Genomic DNA, 17,376 nt, shown 5'->3' on the forward strand with positions numbered 1-17,376 from the left:
TAAACGACCATATATATATATATATATATATATATATATATATATATACATATGTATGTACGTGTGCATGTATGTGTGTACACATATGTATATTTATATATAAAAAAGAGCAGAAATGAGGAAAATCGTCTGCCTTAAAACACTAACCTAGTTCTATAACAGATCCTTTGTTCGATAAAATGCATGTCCATTGGCTGATATGAAGGGGCGCGGTGGATACTAGAAAGCTGATTGGCTAACTAAAATCCTCAACATATATAAAAACGAGAAACAACCACAGAATTCGCGCATAAGCCTGACGAATCCTATAGTGGATGAAACGCCGAATATTCAGTGTAGCTTAATCGCCATATGTATTTTATAAATTACTATATATATATATATATATATATATATATATATATATATATATATATATAGTTATGAGTTTATTCAGTCCGATGTTTCTCTTCTTTTTTTTTCGCTTTCCCATTTCTATGCTTTTACTATTTGTGTGGAGTGAGTAGCAAATATGAAACACATGATTAATTAGAAACATTATTATGATTATTTTGATCTCAAGAGAAGGGTTTATAGATGTTCACTGAATTTGTTAAACCGCAGCCATTATTACGCGTCAGGTTCTTTCAACAATGTCTAAATTAAATCATTAAATAAAAAATACGAATTCTATCAAACACGTTGCGTTATTAATTTGGAAATAAGGCAAAAAAAAAGAAAAGAAATAATGTTAGCTTTTCAAGCAGGAGTCGATGTGTTGTCAACTTGAATCGTTATTAAAATTGACAAGTATTGAATATGTTAATACGCAAGAATAAATCATGAAATGAAGCTGATGTCAAATAGTTCATTGTTTGCATGTAAATACATTTTATTGTGCTATAAAATCTGTTTCTATTTTTTTAATGATTGATTTGATAATAATGAAAAACGTCATATTTTATATAGACACCAATTACTATATAATGTGTATGTCTATATAAAAACACATTACTATATAATGTGTATGTCTATATAAAAACACATTTGTTCGCACAAACTAATTAACTGATCATTATGAATTAGCTTCTCGGTTGATTACTGTTGTGACGTTGCTTGAGTACGTGACTACGGCTCACGTATATCTAAGGAGGGCGAAACTAGTTAGAGTCAGTTAAGCTGCGACTTGGAATGCGGTTTATTTGTCGACTCATTTACTAGGCATTGCTACACGACAGCGACTTCTATTATTGTGCATAATGGAACGCATCCATTTGGTATCTTATATCTGTGTATTGTTTAACACTTGACGATACAGCACTCGCTCCAAACATCTCCGAATTGGATAGCTATAGTATTATTCTCGCGTCCCCTTGCTCCATAATAACGAGTACAATTGATTCATCAATTAGTCTGGTTTAGCAGCTGTTAATAATCAAATAATATTGAAACAGTAAAATATTTGTAAAAATTGCAATGTAAACAAGTAAGACATTTTACAGAAATATTTTGGTACTCCTATTCAAATGAATGCCCAAGTGAATGTTTAAATTAGGTTTTGCTCAAAGTGTTTGTAAATTAAACAAAAATCATAGGAGGTTATCCATGTCCAGTTTTTTTTTTTTTGTTATTACAATCACAACAGCATGGTCAAACAAAACAACATGTCACCAGGCTTACTTTAAGTTGACCGGATTTGTTCCTATGTATTTCTATATATTATTTTGACTTCTATACTGCTTCTATGTTTTTACCATAATTACAACAGAGCTAAAGCAATAAGACACATGTTTAGAGGTCTTTGTTGACTGCTTCTGTGTTCTTACTATATATTTTAAATGAGTGACCATTTAAGCATGCTGAGTTTTATGCGTAAATCGTAATCTTAGAGATTTTGCAACTACCACCAACATAATAAATAGTTCTGGTAGGATACTCGATGTTATTTTCACCCATCAGAGACTGGCTGGCTACTATAGACTGAATCCAGAATTGAACAAAATGAGCGAAATAGAAGAACATTTTGAATGTTCTGATCTAAAATTATTAGTGTTTAATATACAATATTCTTTATCGAATGCAGCACCTTTTACAACAATCATCGGTTATTCATTCTATTTGTCATTCGTTCGTTTTTCTTGTTGTAAAAAAGATCTCCGTTGACAGCTTTAATATAATACAATGTTTTCTACTTTTTTAAAAATAAGTTTTATACATGTTCATGTTATGAAAAGCCTTTAAGCTTATTTTGTTATGAATATGATGTTACGTCAACCATTTTAAATTTGAAAAAAAAATGAAATGCGCATTTTTCTTACTTAATTAAAAAATAATAACTATATGAAATATGAAAATAAATAGTATAATGATATGTAAATAACGTTTATAAAGTGGCCGAATAATTTTTTTGTTTATAAAGCAATTTCAATGAACAATACAAAATAATGAATTGATTGTTGTTAGTGTTATGTTTTTTTTTTATTAATTTAATACAATATTTGCCAAACAACACTTTTTAGATACGTCCAACCACCTCTGTGAGAGGTTCGGTCGGTATATCCGTCTTTTTATCACTTTTAAGTATTAAATAATGCTTTTTAATCAATAAATACGTGGGTTGCACGGACGCATCGTCCAATTCTCTGTAAAGGATAATCTGTCCGTCGGTTTGTCTGTCTGTCATGATTTAGTTTGTGATAGTATTTTCATCGGGTTGTTAAGCTTGAAGTATATTTTAAAGGTGCGTCCATGTGTCTCTGTATAAAAAGCTTTGTCTGTGCGTTGTTCGTCTCCTTCTCTTTTATACTTGTTTTAAATAGCAATCTTAATCTTTAAACTCGTAGTTTAAATGGACGCATCTTCAGTATAATCTGTTTTTGTTTTCGTTTTAAAAGCACTCAGTACATTAGAGATTCTGTATTTTTTTAATTTAAAATTAAATCCACGATTAAAAATAAGTTTCTTATGTCAATATCTTACATATTGAGTATATCCGAGTCTTATTCTTTACATCCCACGACTTTATGAATATAAGCGCGTTTTTTATGTTTCATGGTGTTCTTGTTTTGTTTTTTCTTCGTGGCTTTTGTGATTTATGCAACTGTATCAATCGCGAGATTAGAATCTTCTTCCTGTTGCGGAGGAACGCTAAAAACATTCTTCTGCCTCTTGTATTTGAATTGTCCTTGAAGAATACTTAAAATACGACTTCTATAATGCCACAGAGCAACCAGGACGAGCATGAAAAGAACCCCCGTGGAAGCGCCGAGAATTCCAATGATGAGTTGCTTGTCGTATGGTCCCGCTCCGTACCCGAAAAGCGGTCGGTCACAATCGAACTCCGACGGTTGCATGATTGTCACTGATCGGTCGATCAAATGCTTTGGAGAACGGCACCGCAAGAATTTGCCACGGAAATTTCGTCTTGGACGATCACCGTCTTTAAATATATATGGAATCCAACGTGCATCACAATTGCAATCGATGTAGTTCCCGTTAAGGTCAAGAGAGAGTAAATTGTCCCATATCAAAAGACTTTCGGAAAATTTGTGAATAGCATTATTGTTGAGGTACACTTTTTCTAAGTAGGGTGAATTGTAGAAAGCCTTCGGGTGGATGGACTCTAAGTGAGGGTTTAGTGCAATGTGCAGTTCTTTTAAGCTGGTTAGATTAAATGCATGTGCGTCTATTCGACGCAAGAAATTGAGATTATTCAAGAAAATCACTTCCAAATTTGGTAAACTGTGAAAAGTGTTCTGTCCTATGATACTCATGCTGTTATCACTCAAGTCGAGCTTGGTCATATCTTGCAGTTTGCGAAATGCTGCTGATGGTGTATTTCGCAAATAGTTCCGATGAAGGTCGAGAGACTTTAAGTTTTCACCGAGGCCCGTGAATGCGTCATCGCTGATAAACTTAATCAGATTACGTGCGATACTCATTGAAACCAAAAGTGATAAATTACGGAACGCGAAATTCGAGATACTCTTGATTCGGTTACCATTTAAATTTAAAAATCGCAAGACCCTCACTTCTTCTAGTGCTGCTGTAGGCACAAACCGTAACCGATTATACATGAGATTTAAACTATCCAACGTTTCCAAACCTGTGAAAGCCTTGTCAGAAATCGTATGAATCAGGTTTCCAGTGAGATTTAATTCCATTAAACGAGGGAAGTAAGAGAACACATTATCGGTGAGAACATTAAAGTGATTTTGGCTCAGATCCAAGTAGATGAGGTTGCTCAGTCCACGGAAGGTCGCGTTAGTAATTTGAGATAGATGGTTGTGGCTTAGGATAAGCGTGTGCAGCTTTGCAAGTCCTTCAAAGGCGCCGTCTTCAATATTAGCTAATGTGTTGTCGGCCATGTCTAAATAGGAGAGGTTAGTATAGCGTTGTAATTCAAAGTTGATCTGTTTAATTCGATTTCCTCGGAGAATCAACTCGTTCACGAAGAGCGGATTCTCTATGTCCTCCGGGACTATGGTCTTTTGCGAATCGGAACAATCGATCAGGCCCGATTCTTCAAAACAATTACAAGATTGGGGGCAGAATTCAGCCTTCCCCAAAGCAGCCAGTACGAATAGAAGCAGTAATTCTGATCGTATCATTTTTGAATCGCTTCTGTAATTGTTTGTTCTTTATTAGCTAAACGGGTTTCATTTTCTCGGCGTTCAATGATTGTTGGCTTTTTGTAACACCCAGGTGATGAGTCTTCCTTTCGGTTTTGATCCCCAAACCTTTTAAGTTAGCCATTTTAATCACTGCACTAAATTGTTGTCAGCCTGGATGATCGATACCATCTTTTCGACGCTTCGATCTGCAAAAGAAAGAAAAAAATAAGTAAATTGTAATGATAATAAACAGTTACATACTATAATGCTTTACAAATTTCAAATCTTAAAGGGTTGACCAGAAATGCTACAACAAAGAAGCGGAGGTGTTTATGGAAATCGTTCCAGACAAGTCATAAAGCTACTTGATATACAGAACTAAACATATACTTCAAGGGCAAAAACTATAAACCGATAAGTGTTAAATGAATAGATCTCGAATCAAAAACAGAACTTCTTGCTCCTTTGACATAAACATGGCTCATGTCAGAACTACAGAACAAAATAAGGGACGCAACAGTTACGATTATGCATTAACAGAAAACAGCAAAATAATGCATTGATTGGTCATAAGGAATATGTCTGCCCACACTTATTACGACTAATCATAGCGCCAGGTAGAGGCGATGGAGTGAGGCAATAAGGTAGATCGTGATAACAAATAAAAGTGTAAAAGATATTTTTGTACCAAAATCAGTAATTACATAAGAGGTCATATTAGAGGTAACGATGGCTCAATGATTACCGACTCAGTCCAACAATTCGAGTGTCAGGAGTAAAACGATTTCGTCACAGAAAAAAAACTTTCACTTATAATGTTGGCCACCTTCATGTGATCCTTTCTGTAAATAGTCAATATATTTAGAAGAAGTATTTTTTTCTACCAGAAATGTATCGGGTAAACCAATGCCAACAATAGAATCATCTGATTCATACGAAATGAACTGATGAACAAGAAACTAATACAATTGTTATAAAGAAAAAAGGGGGAAAAACATGTAAAGAAAATAATATCCAAATAAAGCATGGTCCACTTAAATGTAAGCTGTATTGACGAAAATAATCAAAACAAGAATAAAACTGTGAGGAGTTGCTTGCTTGTTTGGGATTATGTGTATGCACATAAAATGTGATAAACAATACTTAAATAATCTGGATCGAAAAACAACATATTCAACGTATGAAACAAAAATACCGCCGGTATGGAGTTTGGAATATTTTTAAGTAAACTACTGTATTTTATAACGATTACAAATGTAACGTTTAAACACAGGATCCACACGCTGTATGCAGTCTACGTTGTAAAGGAAATCAAAACAAATAATAACTCGAATTCACTTTTTTAACAACAACATTTATTTCCTCATGCTCTCGCCATGCGTTACTTAGCGTTACAGTCGTGACATCACCCACCTTCCACACGTTCTTTTTATAGTTGTTTTCTTCGCCCACGGCCCGGCGTTTGCATACGCGCGTTTACGCTCGGTTACAGATTTTTATACACATACAACCTTAAGTAAATAGACACACTTATTGCAATTCTGATTTTTTTTTTTTAGATGACATGTGAATGTTTGTATTATTTTGATTAATCGGACAATTATTCTCATCGTAGGTGTTATTAACACAATGCCTTGGTTGCTGTACCCTGCGACCTTCTTGGTGTTGAATACATGTTTCCTTTTCTCTACTAAGGAAAAGCTGAATCGTAGGAAAGCCTTAAAAATACCTGTGTGACGCCTAAAGATGGAATATTCTTTATGATCTACGGACCCACCCTCAAACCCACAGTTCGAATTCTTGCAGTGCAGAGCTACCCCCTCTTCTTAGTAGAGAAAATGGAAACATGTATTCAACACCCGAAGAAGGTCGCAGGGTACAGCGACCGAAACGTTGTGCTAATAACACCCAAGATGGGAATAGTTAACTAATTAATCAAAATAATACAAACGGACACACTTATTATCGTTAATAATTAATAATTATATCAGAAAATCCTGATACACGTAAGTTATATAATCTTGATTATTTTCAACCTCTGATGAATTGGGAAATTACTCATTTAACATTGAAAATCGAATCCCGATCTTTGCAACGATGTGACATTTGTTTAAGTTCAGCTTTAAATTAACCTATAATATTGTTAAGACTTTGAAATTTATTCCTCTTTGACAAGAATTTTTTTTACAAGAATATTTAAATGGCAATACATGCTAGATTTATTGGTATTTGACACATCGATAATGACAATTAGTATAAAATATCGATGTTACAAACATTTACATCCGTTTAGTACGGCTCTGAATAGTAGCTGTTGACAATGGAAGCACAGACATTAGACACGTATGAATTATTTAAGTGAGGTGTCTAGTTAGTTCTTTCATGTTTGTGTATGTATAGCTAAAATATACCATTATGAGAAAATGCTTTGAGCACATTTCGATCAATACATTTCTATTAGTAAATATATAAAAAAGAAAAGCTGATTGCATATCCCTTTAGGCTGTACTTAAAGCATAAGAATAAATATATCGACAATTCTATTGCCAAAGGATAAAAATGTATTTATTTTACCAAACAATTTTTTTGCAATATTGCATTGTAATTCGTTATTGACATTAAGTCTGTTCACGTAATTCAATAAATCACAAACATGGAATAGTATACAAGGCACATTCTAGGAATAAATGTTAGTCATAAGATCAAAATAAAAATATGTAGAAATATAGCATTGATATATTTTTCAATTGATGTATCATTTATAATATTACTATTTATATATATATATATATATATGTGTGTGTGTGTGTGTGTGTGTGTGTGTGTGTGTGTGTAAATATACACATAATGTAATTCCCTATAGCAGGGGAAATGTAAAGAATGCTCAATCATATATATGTTTTTGATGGACATTATGCATTGTTATCATTGTCTATCCGCACCCTTAATTCCAATAAAATACTGGAAACAGAACACGCGAATGTAGACCTACCAAATGTAAATGGTTCATCAGCTGATGTAATCATGCAGACACTACATCAGGAGCTCTCCAAGCCAAACACTTTAAAGAGTTACAACAAAATGTCATCAACCTGCCACCCACGGCAAAAGTTGTCATAATCAGTGAAAACCATAAGCAGATCTTTGGCATTCCCAGGTAGAGCTGGCTCAAGCGACAAGCCAACTTTTTTACAAAGATAAATGTCTGGGAGAATTGCTTCCTAGGCCAAAATTGTAGTATGCCTCGTTCTGAGGTAGAAGGATCTTCTAAGAGCTAAGATTGTCCTTCATGAAAAATAAGCCAGTTACATATTACAACATAAACGTCAAAATTTCCCAAACAACTCTTTCTTTTCGCTATATCGCTTTTCTCTATTTTTATTCTCCAACTATAGTTCAAATAAATAATATTAATGATCGCAGTGATATTACCTAATTACCAGTCTGTTTATAATAAACTATTCTGGTTTTCTCTTTTATTGTTAGCTTTATTATATCTATCTGTTAATAAACACAAAGAGAGAATAACAAAGAAAGGGAGAGAGAGAGAGAGAGAGAGAGAGGGGGAGAGGAAGAAGAGAAAAAAGGAACGAAGAGAGAGAACGAGGAAGAGGAAGAACGACATTTTATAATAGCGGATGCCAAACCACTGATGGAGAGTTAGTAAGGACAGGATTAACAGATATAAACTTAGTAAGTGACGCATAACTAAAGTGCAAATTACATCTAATAATTTTTCAAAAATAACTCAACCGCAATTAAAGAACTATTTTAACATGTATTTTGTAGAATTGAAATATGGAGGGTAACAGGCGTTAATTAACTTAGCTTTAGTAATATATATATATATATATATATATATATATATATATATATATATATATATACGTGTGTGTACTAGTAATTGTCAGAATCAGCTTACTAGCCACTTCATATTTATTGCTTTGCAATTGTATAGAATGCCCAATGCTTTCTCGAATAGAGTATACATTACTTTTTTTTTTAAATATCCCATGCATTTAAAAAAAGCACATAATTGCGTATATAGTTTATAAAGTGTTAGGATATTACCGTTGTATCTAGGCATGAGAAAACCCAGAATGATTCTGTATTATTAGCAACAACTGCTGTTTCTAAAGATAGCATTTCTTGGTTATGGTCCATATAGGAATGTCGTTGCAAAAGTTATTTTTAAACTGAAAAAGTTGAAGAGCTACAAAACGGAAGTGGTATCATTAAAATGAGCGACATATTTTCTAGAATCTATTTTCCTGCAGAATCAACACCATTCGAAATGAATTTTGATAGGGGGATTGATGTTCATGGGTATCCAGAGCGTGCAGTATCACTCACATGTCTGTCGCCACTCTTAAATCAAAGAAGTTCATCTACTAACTATGCTGATATTAACTGCATCCGTTTCATAAACGGTTAACAGGTACTAGTGGACGTTGATCTGTTAATTTTGTTTTCAGCATTGACGAAGGCAATGACGCATTTCTTCTTTTGACGCATGTCTGTTACACGGATTCCTTTCTTAGAGTTTCACAACGTTAATATCTACAACAATTAGATGAAGCTTTCGGGTCAAGAATGCATAAGTTTTTTTCATTATATCGATGCACATTCGAGCAGAAAAAGTATGGGTCATTACTTATAAAACTCCCCTCGTAAATAGTTTTTTTGATTTGCACTATATCATTAATGTTCAAGACATATATATTATGATGTTTCCCCATGCATAAATGTCTAAAAGCTATATATATATATATATATATATATATATATATATATATATATATATATATATATATATATATATATATGTATATATATATATATATATATATATACACATATGTATTTGTTCATACGGATATTTAATCAAATATCATGCTACAAATGTTGGCTGGACTCGCTAGACGATACACTCGCTTCTTTTTCAATAATGTACAGAAGTTAGTTTTATTACAGTTACAGATCGTCTAAGATTTGGTCATAGATTATTATTATTCAGATCATTTAACAACAATTCTGGAACGAAAGTACCGGCCATTTTCTAAGCAGCACGAAGTCTGGGCAAGTAAATATTGGGATGAAGCATTGTTCTCGGATGAATAAACCCTGAAATAATTTGTAGTGAGTAGAGAAAAAGAGTAAGATTTTTCTTAGCAGAAGATTTGATTACATGTAAACGATTTGGACCAGGGAAATTCAACCAAGCCAGAATCATTGTGGTGTCATGTTTGAATATGGAACTGCTTGAATCTGTTTATTTCCCCCTGGAATAACATTGCTGTAGTTCTACAGTAAAAACCTGGAATACATTTGCATATATTCCAGCGTTCCGTATTCATGCATAATGGTGTTTATGCCATTGTTTACATGTCGTATATATTTTCTTTTCAAAAAGTACCTGACACAACTGAACCGAACTGATCTAAAAGCAGCATCAAATGTATTAAGAATATTAGTTTGCAGAAAAGGATCGTTCAAGTACTGAAGCAATCTTAGAGATCATTATGAAACACAGCTGAAAAAAATCTTTATTGAATATTACTATAGTATAACTGAAAGTATTCTACATGCCTCCTCTCCAAGAGATTAGGCCCACATTCAGGTGCGTTTGTTTAAAACCAGTACACTAGGATTATCTCATGCTTGCCTACAAAATTGCCTGAGCAGATATGTCGGCACACTCCGATGGAGAACACTTGAATATATATTTTAAAAAATTAACCCTAAAAATATATTTTAAAGATAAGACTGAATAGAACCATACAGCAACAGGGGTCTGACAGAACTGATTGTTTAGGACTATCGCAGACTGCTAACAACACACACACTTACGCTTTACCGGGTCAAAGTATATATATATATATATATATATATATATATATATATATATATATATAGTAAGTTATAAAATATATAAGGCGATTAAGCTACACAGAATATTCCGTGTTTCATCCACGCTAGGATTCATCAGGCTTATGCTTGACACACTCTACAGCATGACCGGGTGGTGATTTCCCCATCGGCGTAGATATACAAAGAAATGCATTCCCAGAATTCTCTTTCTAGATCGTCCTCTTTCTGTCCGGACAGTCATGAGGTGAACACGCATAAATCTGTCTCTCCGTAAATGATATAGATGTTATATTATGAACCTTTTTTCTAGAATTAAAATACACAACACATTTGGTGTAAGCAATAGTCCGTTTTTATTAATTGTTAAACAACAAGGAATAAAAACGGACTATTGCTTACACCATATATGGTTATGGTGGATAGAGAGAGAGGAGGGAGAGAGCGACAGAGATAAGTATATCGTTTAGTCCGCTTGGTTGACAATCAAAAATTTATCTCCAACCTTTTTGTTTACATTCATGACAAATATTGAAACAATTCTGCTTTAGCTGTCATGCTCCTCACATTCCATCCGCAGACGCGTGCCACATTTTTATCCATATGAATACATATATGTATATACACATATACACATATATATACTAGCATGTAAACCCGGCTTAGGCCGGGTTCTTTGTGTAACATACATATATATATATATATATATATATATATATATATATATATATATATAAAGCTGAACGTCTGTGTGTGTCTGGTCACGAATAGGCTCCTATATGGTTGACTATTATAGAAAACTGATCGCATATAATGATAGAAGATGTATCGAGACACAGGACTGGGTATGTTTGATCTGGCATAATGATGATTCATTAAAATTGTCGGCTCTGCGTACGCGCCTGGTCCAAAGAGTATGGAAATAAAAAAAATTAAAATAATAATAAAAAAAAAACGTTTACAAGTGTTTTTGATATAGATGTATATAATAATATTTTGATAAGTATGTCTTAACTTAAATGGGATAATAAAATTGTGCGATCTGCGTTCGCGCTTGGCCTCCATAGAATGGAAATAGACACACACTTTAATAAAGACTTTTCATATCTATCTGCGTAAGTATACTTTGATAATTATGTTTCAGTTTGAAGAAATATGGTATAATACAATTATGGGGTGTACGTTCGCGCCTGACCTCCATAGAATGGAAATATGTCACAAAGTTTAACAAAGTTTTTTTAATATAGATCCACAGAATATTGTGATAAGTGTTTCAGTGTGAACAGGTATAGTGTAATAAATTATGGGGTTTATCTATTTTATTTTTACTTTCATCATATTTTGCTTTGGTTTTGATACCCCCAAATTCGAAGCTATCTCTTTACAACCCTTCTTCTTCATAACCTACCTATCATACTTTCATAAATCAGAGTCTATTTTCTGTAGGCTGTTTTTGAACCCAGTCAACGATGGGTACTTTTGCTAATATATATATATATATATATATATATATATATATATATATATATATATATATATATATATATATATATATATATATATATATATATATATATATCGTCAGATTAAATCCAGGATTTTGAGTGACGGATGATCTTAAATATCATTTTCCTCAGACGCTTGCATTTGGAATTCTCTTCCTGTTTCCTGTTATTCCAACAGTGGTAGCATGCAGAAATTCAAACACAATGTAAACAAACATGCTTTGCCCAACACCATAATCAGGTTGTAACCTATAAATTGGACTCAAAACAGTCGACTCTTAGACTTTAGTAAAAAAAAATGCCTTATTACGGCCTAATAAAAATAATTAAAAAAAGACTATAATTTGCACAGGACTACCGAGAAGTCACCACGATGTCTGAATATGTAATAAAATGTTTATTATTATTATTATTATTATTATTATTATTATTATTATTATTATTATTATTATTATTATTACTACTACTACAATAATAATAATAATAATAATAATAATAATAATAATAATAACTAGCAGGACCCGTGGAAATTCCACGGTAGTTAAAATCTTGTAAAACACATCAATAAGAAATTCCTTATTGTTATATTACAAAAATGAACGTATGGAAGCAAGTAGAACAAACAAAGAACTGTAGTTAAAACTTTTATTGATGGCCAATGCGATCGTAACTGATGCTGTTGATATTGTCAGGAAGTGCTGGTGATGATTGAGGCGGTGAAAGGGACGTTGATCAGCTGCTTGGAGTGAGAATAGTGGTCAGTCAGCACGTTCTGGGGAGTCAGACTGTGAATTAAAAAAAAACTGTGTGACATTGTTGACATCGATTTTGTTAAAGTTCTGATGACCCCAAGTTGTTTAATATTTCAGGACATCTTGGATTACATGTATAGGTAAGGAATAGGTCTAGATTTCCATATTTACAGAAAACTGCCATTGCATCTTGATACAGTTGTTGAAGATTCCTAGGACTTTCTGTAAATGAAGATGGTAGAATAAATGGTACACCAGAAACGCCATCTTCATTCCTTGCTAAATGATCCATTAAGCCAGAATATTGAGCAGTTCTTGGTTGACTTTGATAACTTTTAATGAAGTTAAATAAGTAACCGTCAACTTTTACATATGCAATAGACTTTTCTATTTATTTTAAATTTTATTCAATGAAGATTTGGAAATTCACAAATATTTTTTAAGTCGAATTAGTGATATAGATTTCAATTAATGCATCACAACTTCCTGATAATATAAATAGAACACTTTGAATTTTCTGTACAAAAGTTTTTTCCATACAAACATTGTAATCTGTTATAATATTCAGACTCTTGTGTATTACATGCATAGAAAATGAAGTGTTTCTGTAAATCTTACGAAATACAGTTAAATTTTGATTTTTCGATAATCAAAATGATGTGAGGTAGGTTAAACAAACTGTACACTACTTTTTCATCAAATTATGAATTTTAAATATAAGGAAAGCAATTTAAAAAATGTTTTTTTCCAAAATCATATTTACATCCAAGTTAATTTATAGATTCCATAGCTGTTCCTGATTGTTTTCATAACACTTTACGGTAAACAATATTCTTAGTATATGTTACACCACACTTTCTGCCCTGATTATCATCTCTATGCAATTGCATTACCTTAAATTTCACACTGTGCTTAGATCGAGCTCTTGAACATGCCACATACAGCTGACCATGAGAAAATACAGGTTGTTGAAGATATATACCAACCCTATCCAAAAGTTTGGCCTTGTGCTTTATTGATGGTCAGTGAATATGCTAATCGTATTGCAAACTGTATCTGATGAAATGCAAACGGAACATTTGTATCACTTGGCTTTAACTTAATTCTTGGAATGATAACTGTGGAACCTCTATTAGATCCATTAATTAAAATAGCAATGATGCTGTTTTGATGACATTCTTTTATTTTCATCCTAGTTCCATTACAAAGTCCTTGATTTATGGATAAATTTCGCAGTCGCATTACTATTGCCCCTATTTTCACATTAAGTCGGTGAGGTAACATTCCAAATGGAGTTAATGAATTTATGAACTCGATAGGATAATTTTGAAGTTCAGCATCATCATCGGAGATGTAATCTGCACTTTATTTATGCCTCCGGGAAGATTATTTAGAATTTCTACATTTACTGTTAAACATTCTGTATTTTTTAGAGTCATGACGATTCAATTTTCCATTTCTTGAGGGCTGCAATCAAATATTTCTGAGATTAGAGAACCATTACATACCGAATAGTCAGGAACATCTATGGCATCTACAGGAACGTCATTAAGACTGCTCGTTAGTGTACCATTACAAAGATGAAGGAGCCATCTAGAAAACTCCTGTTCATTTATGTTAGTTCTGACGTTTTGTGTTAGTTGTAATTGACTGAAATGATGCCACAATGGGCATCTTTTAAGACAGGTGTCTATAATAGATGTAGGTGATCCATGTGGCACTACTGGCAAAATTTGCCTGAAGTCACCTCCAAGTATGAGAAATTTTCCACCAAATATTTTATCATTACCCATTATATCTTGTAAACATCTATCTATAGCAAGCAGTGCATGATTAGGTATCATAGAGGCTTCGTCTATGATGAATACCTTTACCTTTCTCAAAAAAGAAGCATGCTCTAATACAGGAGAAACGTTACAGACACCGGTTTCTGTCAGAGGTACAGGTAGTTTGAATATACTGTGGAGTGTTTTCCCTGCAGTTAGTAGCATTGCAGCAATGCCGCAGTAGCGGTTACAGTACTGCTGGAGGTGAAGTAATCATATAACATGTTGAATAAAAAGTTTTTTCCTGATCCGGCTGGGGCATCTAAATAGAAGCAATTGTTGTGTGGGGCTTCTTTTTCAGTTGCCATGACAGCCTTGATTATAGTATTAAAGACCTCTAATTGTTCATTGTTTAACAATTCAACATTAGGCCCGTTTGTATTTCGAGTCATATTATCTATTGGAGGATCACCTGTTGGTTCAGGTAAACCCATTGCCTGGCAAGAAGAACCATGCTCATTAAATATTGCTTTTATCAAATGAATAACTTTGGGGATATGTATATACACTGGCCCCCGCCCTTTGCGGCCCGAGCGACAAGATCAAAGTGTAGTATCTGTTCTCTGATACATACACAGCGATAGGCAGTGTTGTTCTGGCGACACATTCTCGTGGCCGGCGAGCTTGTTGGGTAGCGTTCTGTCCGCACCCCCACTTTGTCTGTCTTTCTCTGCTCTCCCCCCTCCCCCACGGGGGGGATCCGAGCTGATAATTTACGACCTTCCCGCGAGGGAGGGTCGGAAACACTTTCTCTCTTCCCTCCACTAACTTCCCACTCCCTCTCTCAGTTCTATCTCCCCTCTTGCCGCCTTTGGCGCCACTTCTTTTTGGCGCCAAAGTCGGCTCCCAATTTGGACGTCGACTCCACGTCACTCATTTTGGTGAATTTATACAGGGAAGAGAGAGCTTTTATTCAAAAATGGACACCCCCAGCCCGGGGACCACCAATACAGATACCCCCAGCCAGGAGGCTACCACAAGAAAAACTGCTCCCCAAGAGGACGGCTCCCCAACAGGGGAAGCAAAAAGCAACGGGGCATACCGCCCGGACACTAAACCAAAGGACGCCCCTCAGAAGGGAGAAAACTCACCAGCAGCTCCCCAAGAGGGCGACTCCCCAAAAAGGGGAGAAAAAACAATGTTGGACGGGGCATCCCGTTCCGGCAACAAAAATCAAGAGGCAGTAGCCCCAAAGGACGATAAGGGAGACAGTGCTCCCCAAGAGGGCGACTCCCCACAAAGGGGAGAAAAAACAATGTTGGACAGGGCATCCCGCTCTGACTACAAAAATCAAGAGGCAGTAGCCCCAAAGGACGATAAGAGAGACAGTGCTCCCCAGGAGGGCTACTGCCCCAAAAGGGGAGCAAATCAAGAAAACGAGGGGGCATACAGCCTAGACCTCCCCAAAACAAAAGGGGCAAAAGCTCCCAAGGACAATAAAGAGGACAACGCTCCCCAGGAGGCCGACTCCCCAAAAAGGGAAGTATTTCCTGGAAGAAGTATAGAGCAGGGAGAGTCGGTCCCAAAGGAAAGCGGAAAGGGAAATGCGCCTCAAAATAGCAACCCTTCCGCCAAGGAACAGCAAAAACAGTCCAACCTCACCAAAGATCCAACACCAACAAGAGGGTCGGCATGGGGGAAGACTGTAGAGAAGCAACTGTCCCCTCAAGAGTATAGAGACTTGTACTTGACCAAGTACAGACAATACATAGAGGGGGCAGAAATTAAACCAGTGCCAGGCGCTTGGGAGGCAATCGAAGACAGAGTGCTCTCCCTCATCATCTCGGATATGCCGGAAAACCGCCTCCTAGGGATGAAAAAGGAAGACATGGCAGGGCTCCTACACAAGCTAAACATCCCGGTATTATACCTGTACCAGAGGAGCTACGCCATGTGGGACATCCTCCTACCCACCAAGGAAGATGCGGAGAGACTCTCCCTACAGGAAATTAAGTATGGGAGAACAAAACTAAAGCCCGAATACCAGGGCAGGACAAGGACCCGGGTGCAGGTATTCAATGTACCTATGCAAATATCAGCAGAAATCCTGGGATCCTTCTTCACACAGTTCGGCGAGGTGGAAAAAATAACCCCAGTGCGGTCGAAAACCGGCATGCACTTGGGCAGCTACACTGTGGCCATGAGGCTAAAGAAAGAAGGCTTCCAGGCGATACCAGCACAGCTGACATTTAAGGAGGCAACTATGACAGTAGTAGTGGAGGGGCGTCGTCATCACTGCTGGTTTTGCCAAAAACAGGGTCACATGGCCAAGAGCTGCCCTCAAAGGTCAAATCCTACTCAAGTGACACTAAAGGCGGTCCCAACCTCTGAGACAGCACCAGTGTCCAAACAGGCTGTCACAACTCCTGCAACCAGAGCACCAACCCCAGCACCGAGGAAACCCAAAACTGTGCAGGAGCCCAAAGGGGAGGAATGGATCACGGTAATGAGGCGGAAACGGAAGCCCACAATCCCATCTGCCACCGTCCCACAACCAACCCAACAACCGAGGCAGCAACAACAACAGCAGCCTCCACAACAGCCGCAGCAACAGCCATGGCAGCAGACACAGCAGCAGCAGCAGCCAAACCAGCCGTTGAACCAGCCGCAGCAACAACATCAGCTGCCGCGGCCAATTCCACAACCAATGCCACGAAAACAGCAGCAACAACAAAAACAGCAGCAGCAGCAACAGCCAGAACAGCAGCAACAAAAACGGCTGCAGCAACCAGAAAAGCAACAGCATCAACCGGAGAAACAACAATTAGAGGAGCAGCAACAACCAACGGTCCCCACACCAATTGAGACGGGGATCAAGCGAAGAAAACACTGC

At 35.8% G+C, this 17,376-nt stretch overlaps 1 protein-coding gene across 1 annotated transcript in view; it reads right to left on the reverse strand.

Moving 5' to 3' along the window:
* Positions 1–2,428: 2,428 nt before the first annotated feature.
* The window catches only part of LOC145287968 (uncharacterized), a 118,466-nt gene continuing 103,518 nt past the window's right edge, over positions 2,429–17,376 (reverse strand). Inside the window, exon 2 of the mRNA XM_080135942.1 lies at positions 2,429–4,798. Coding sequence (XP_079992068.1) covers positions 3,072–4,589 — 1,518 coding nt within the window. The 5' untranslated portion in view covers positions 4,590–4,798 and the 3' untranslated portion in view covers positions 2,429–3,071. The remainder of the gene's footprint in view (positions 4,799–17,376) is intronic.

This window comes from Euprymna scolopes, chromosome 11 (assembly GCF_053919585.1).
Source record: "Euprymna scolopes isolate OS-2025 chromosome 11, ASM5391958v1, whole genome shotgun sequence".
In the NCBI taxonomy this organism is placed as follows: Eukaryota; Metazoa; Mollusca; class Cephalopoda; order Sepiida; family Sepiolidae; genus Euprymna; species Euprymna scolopes.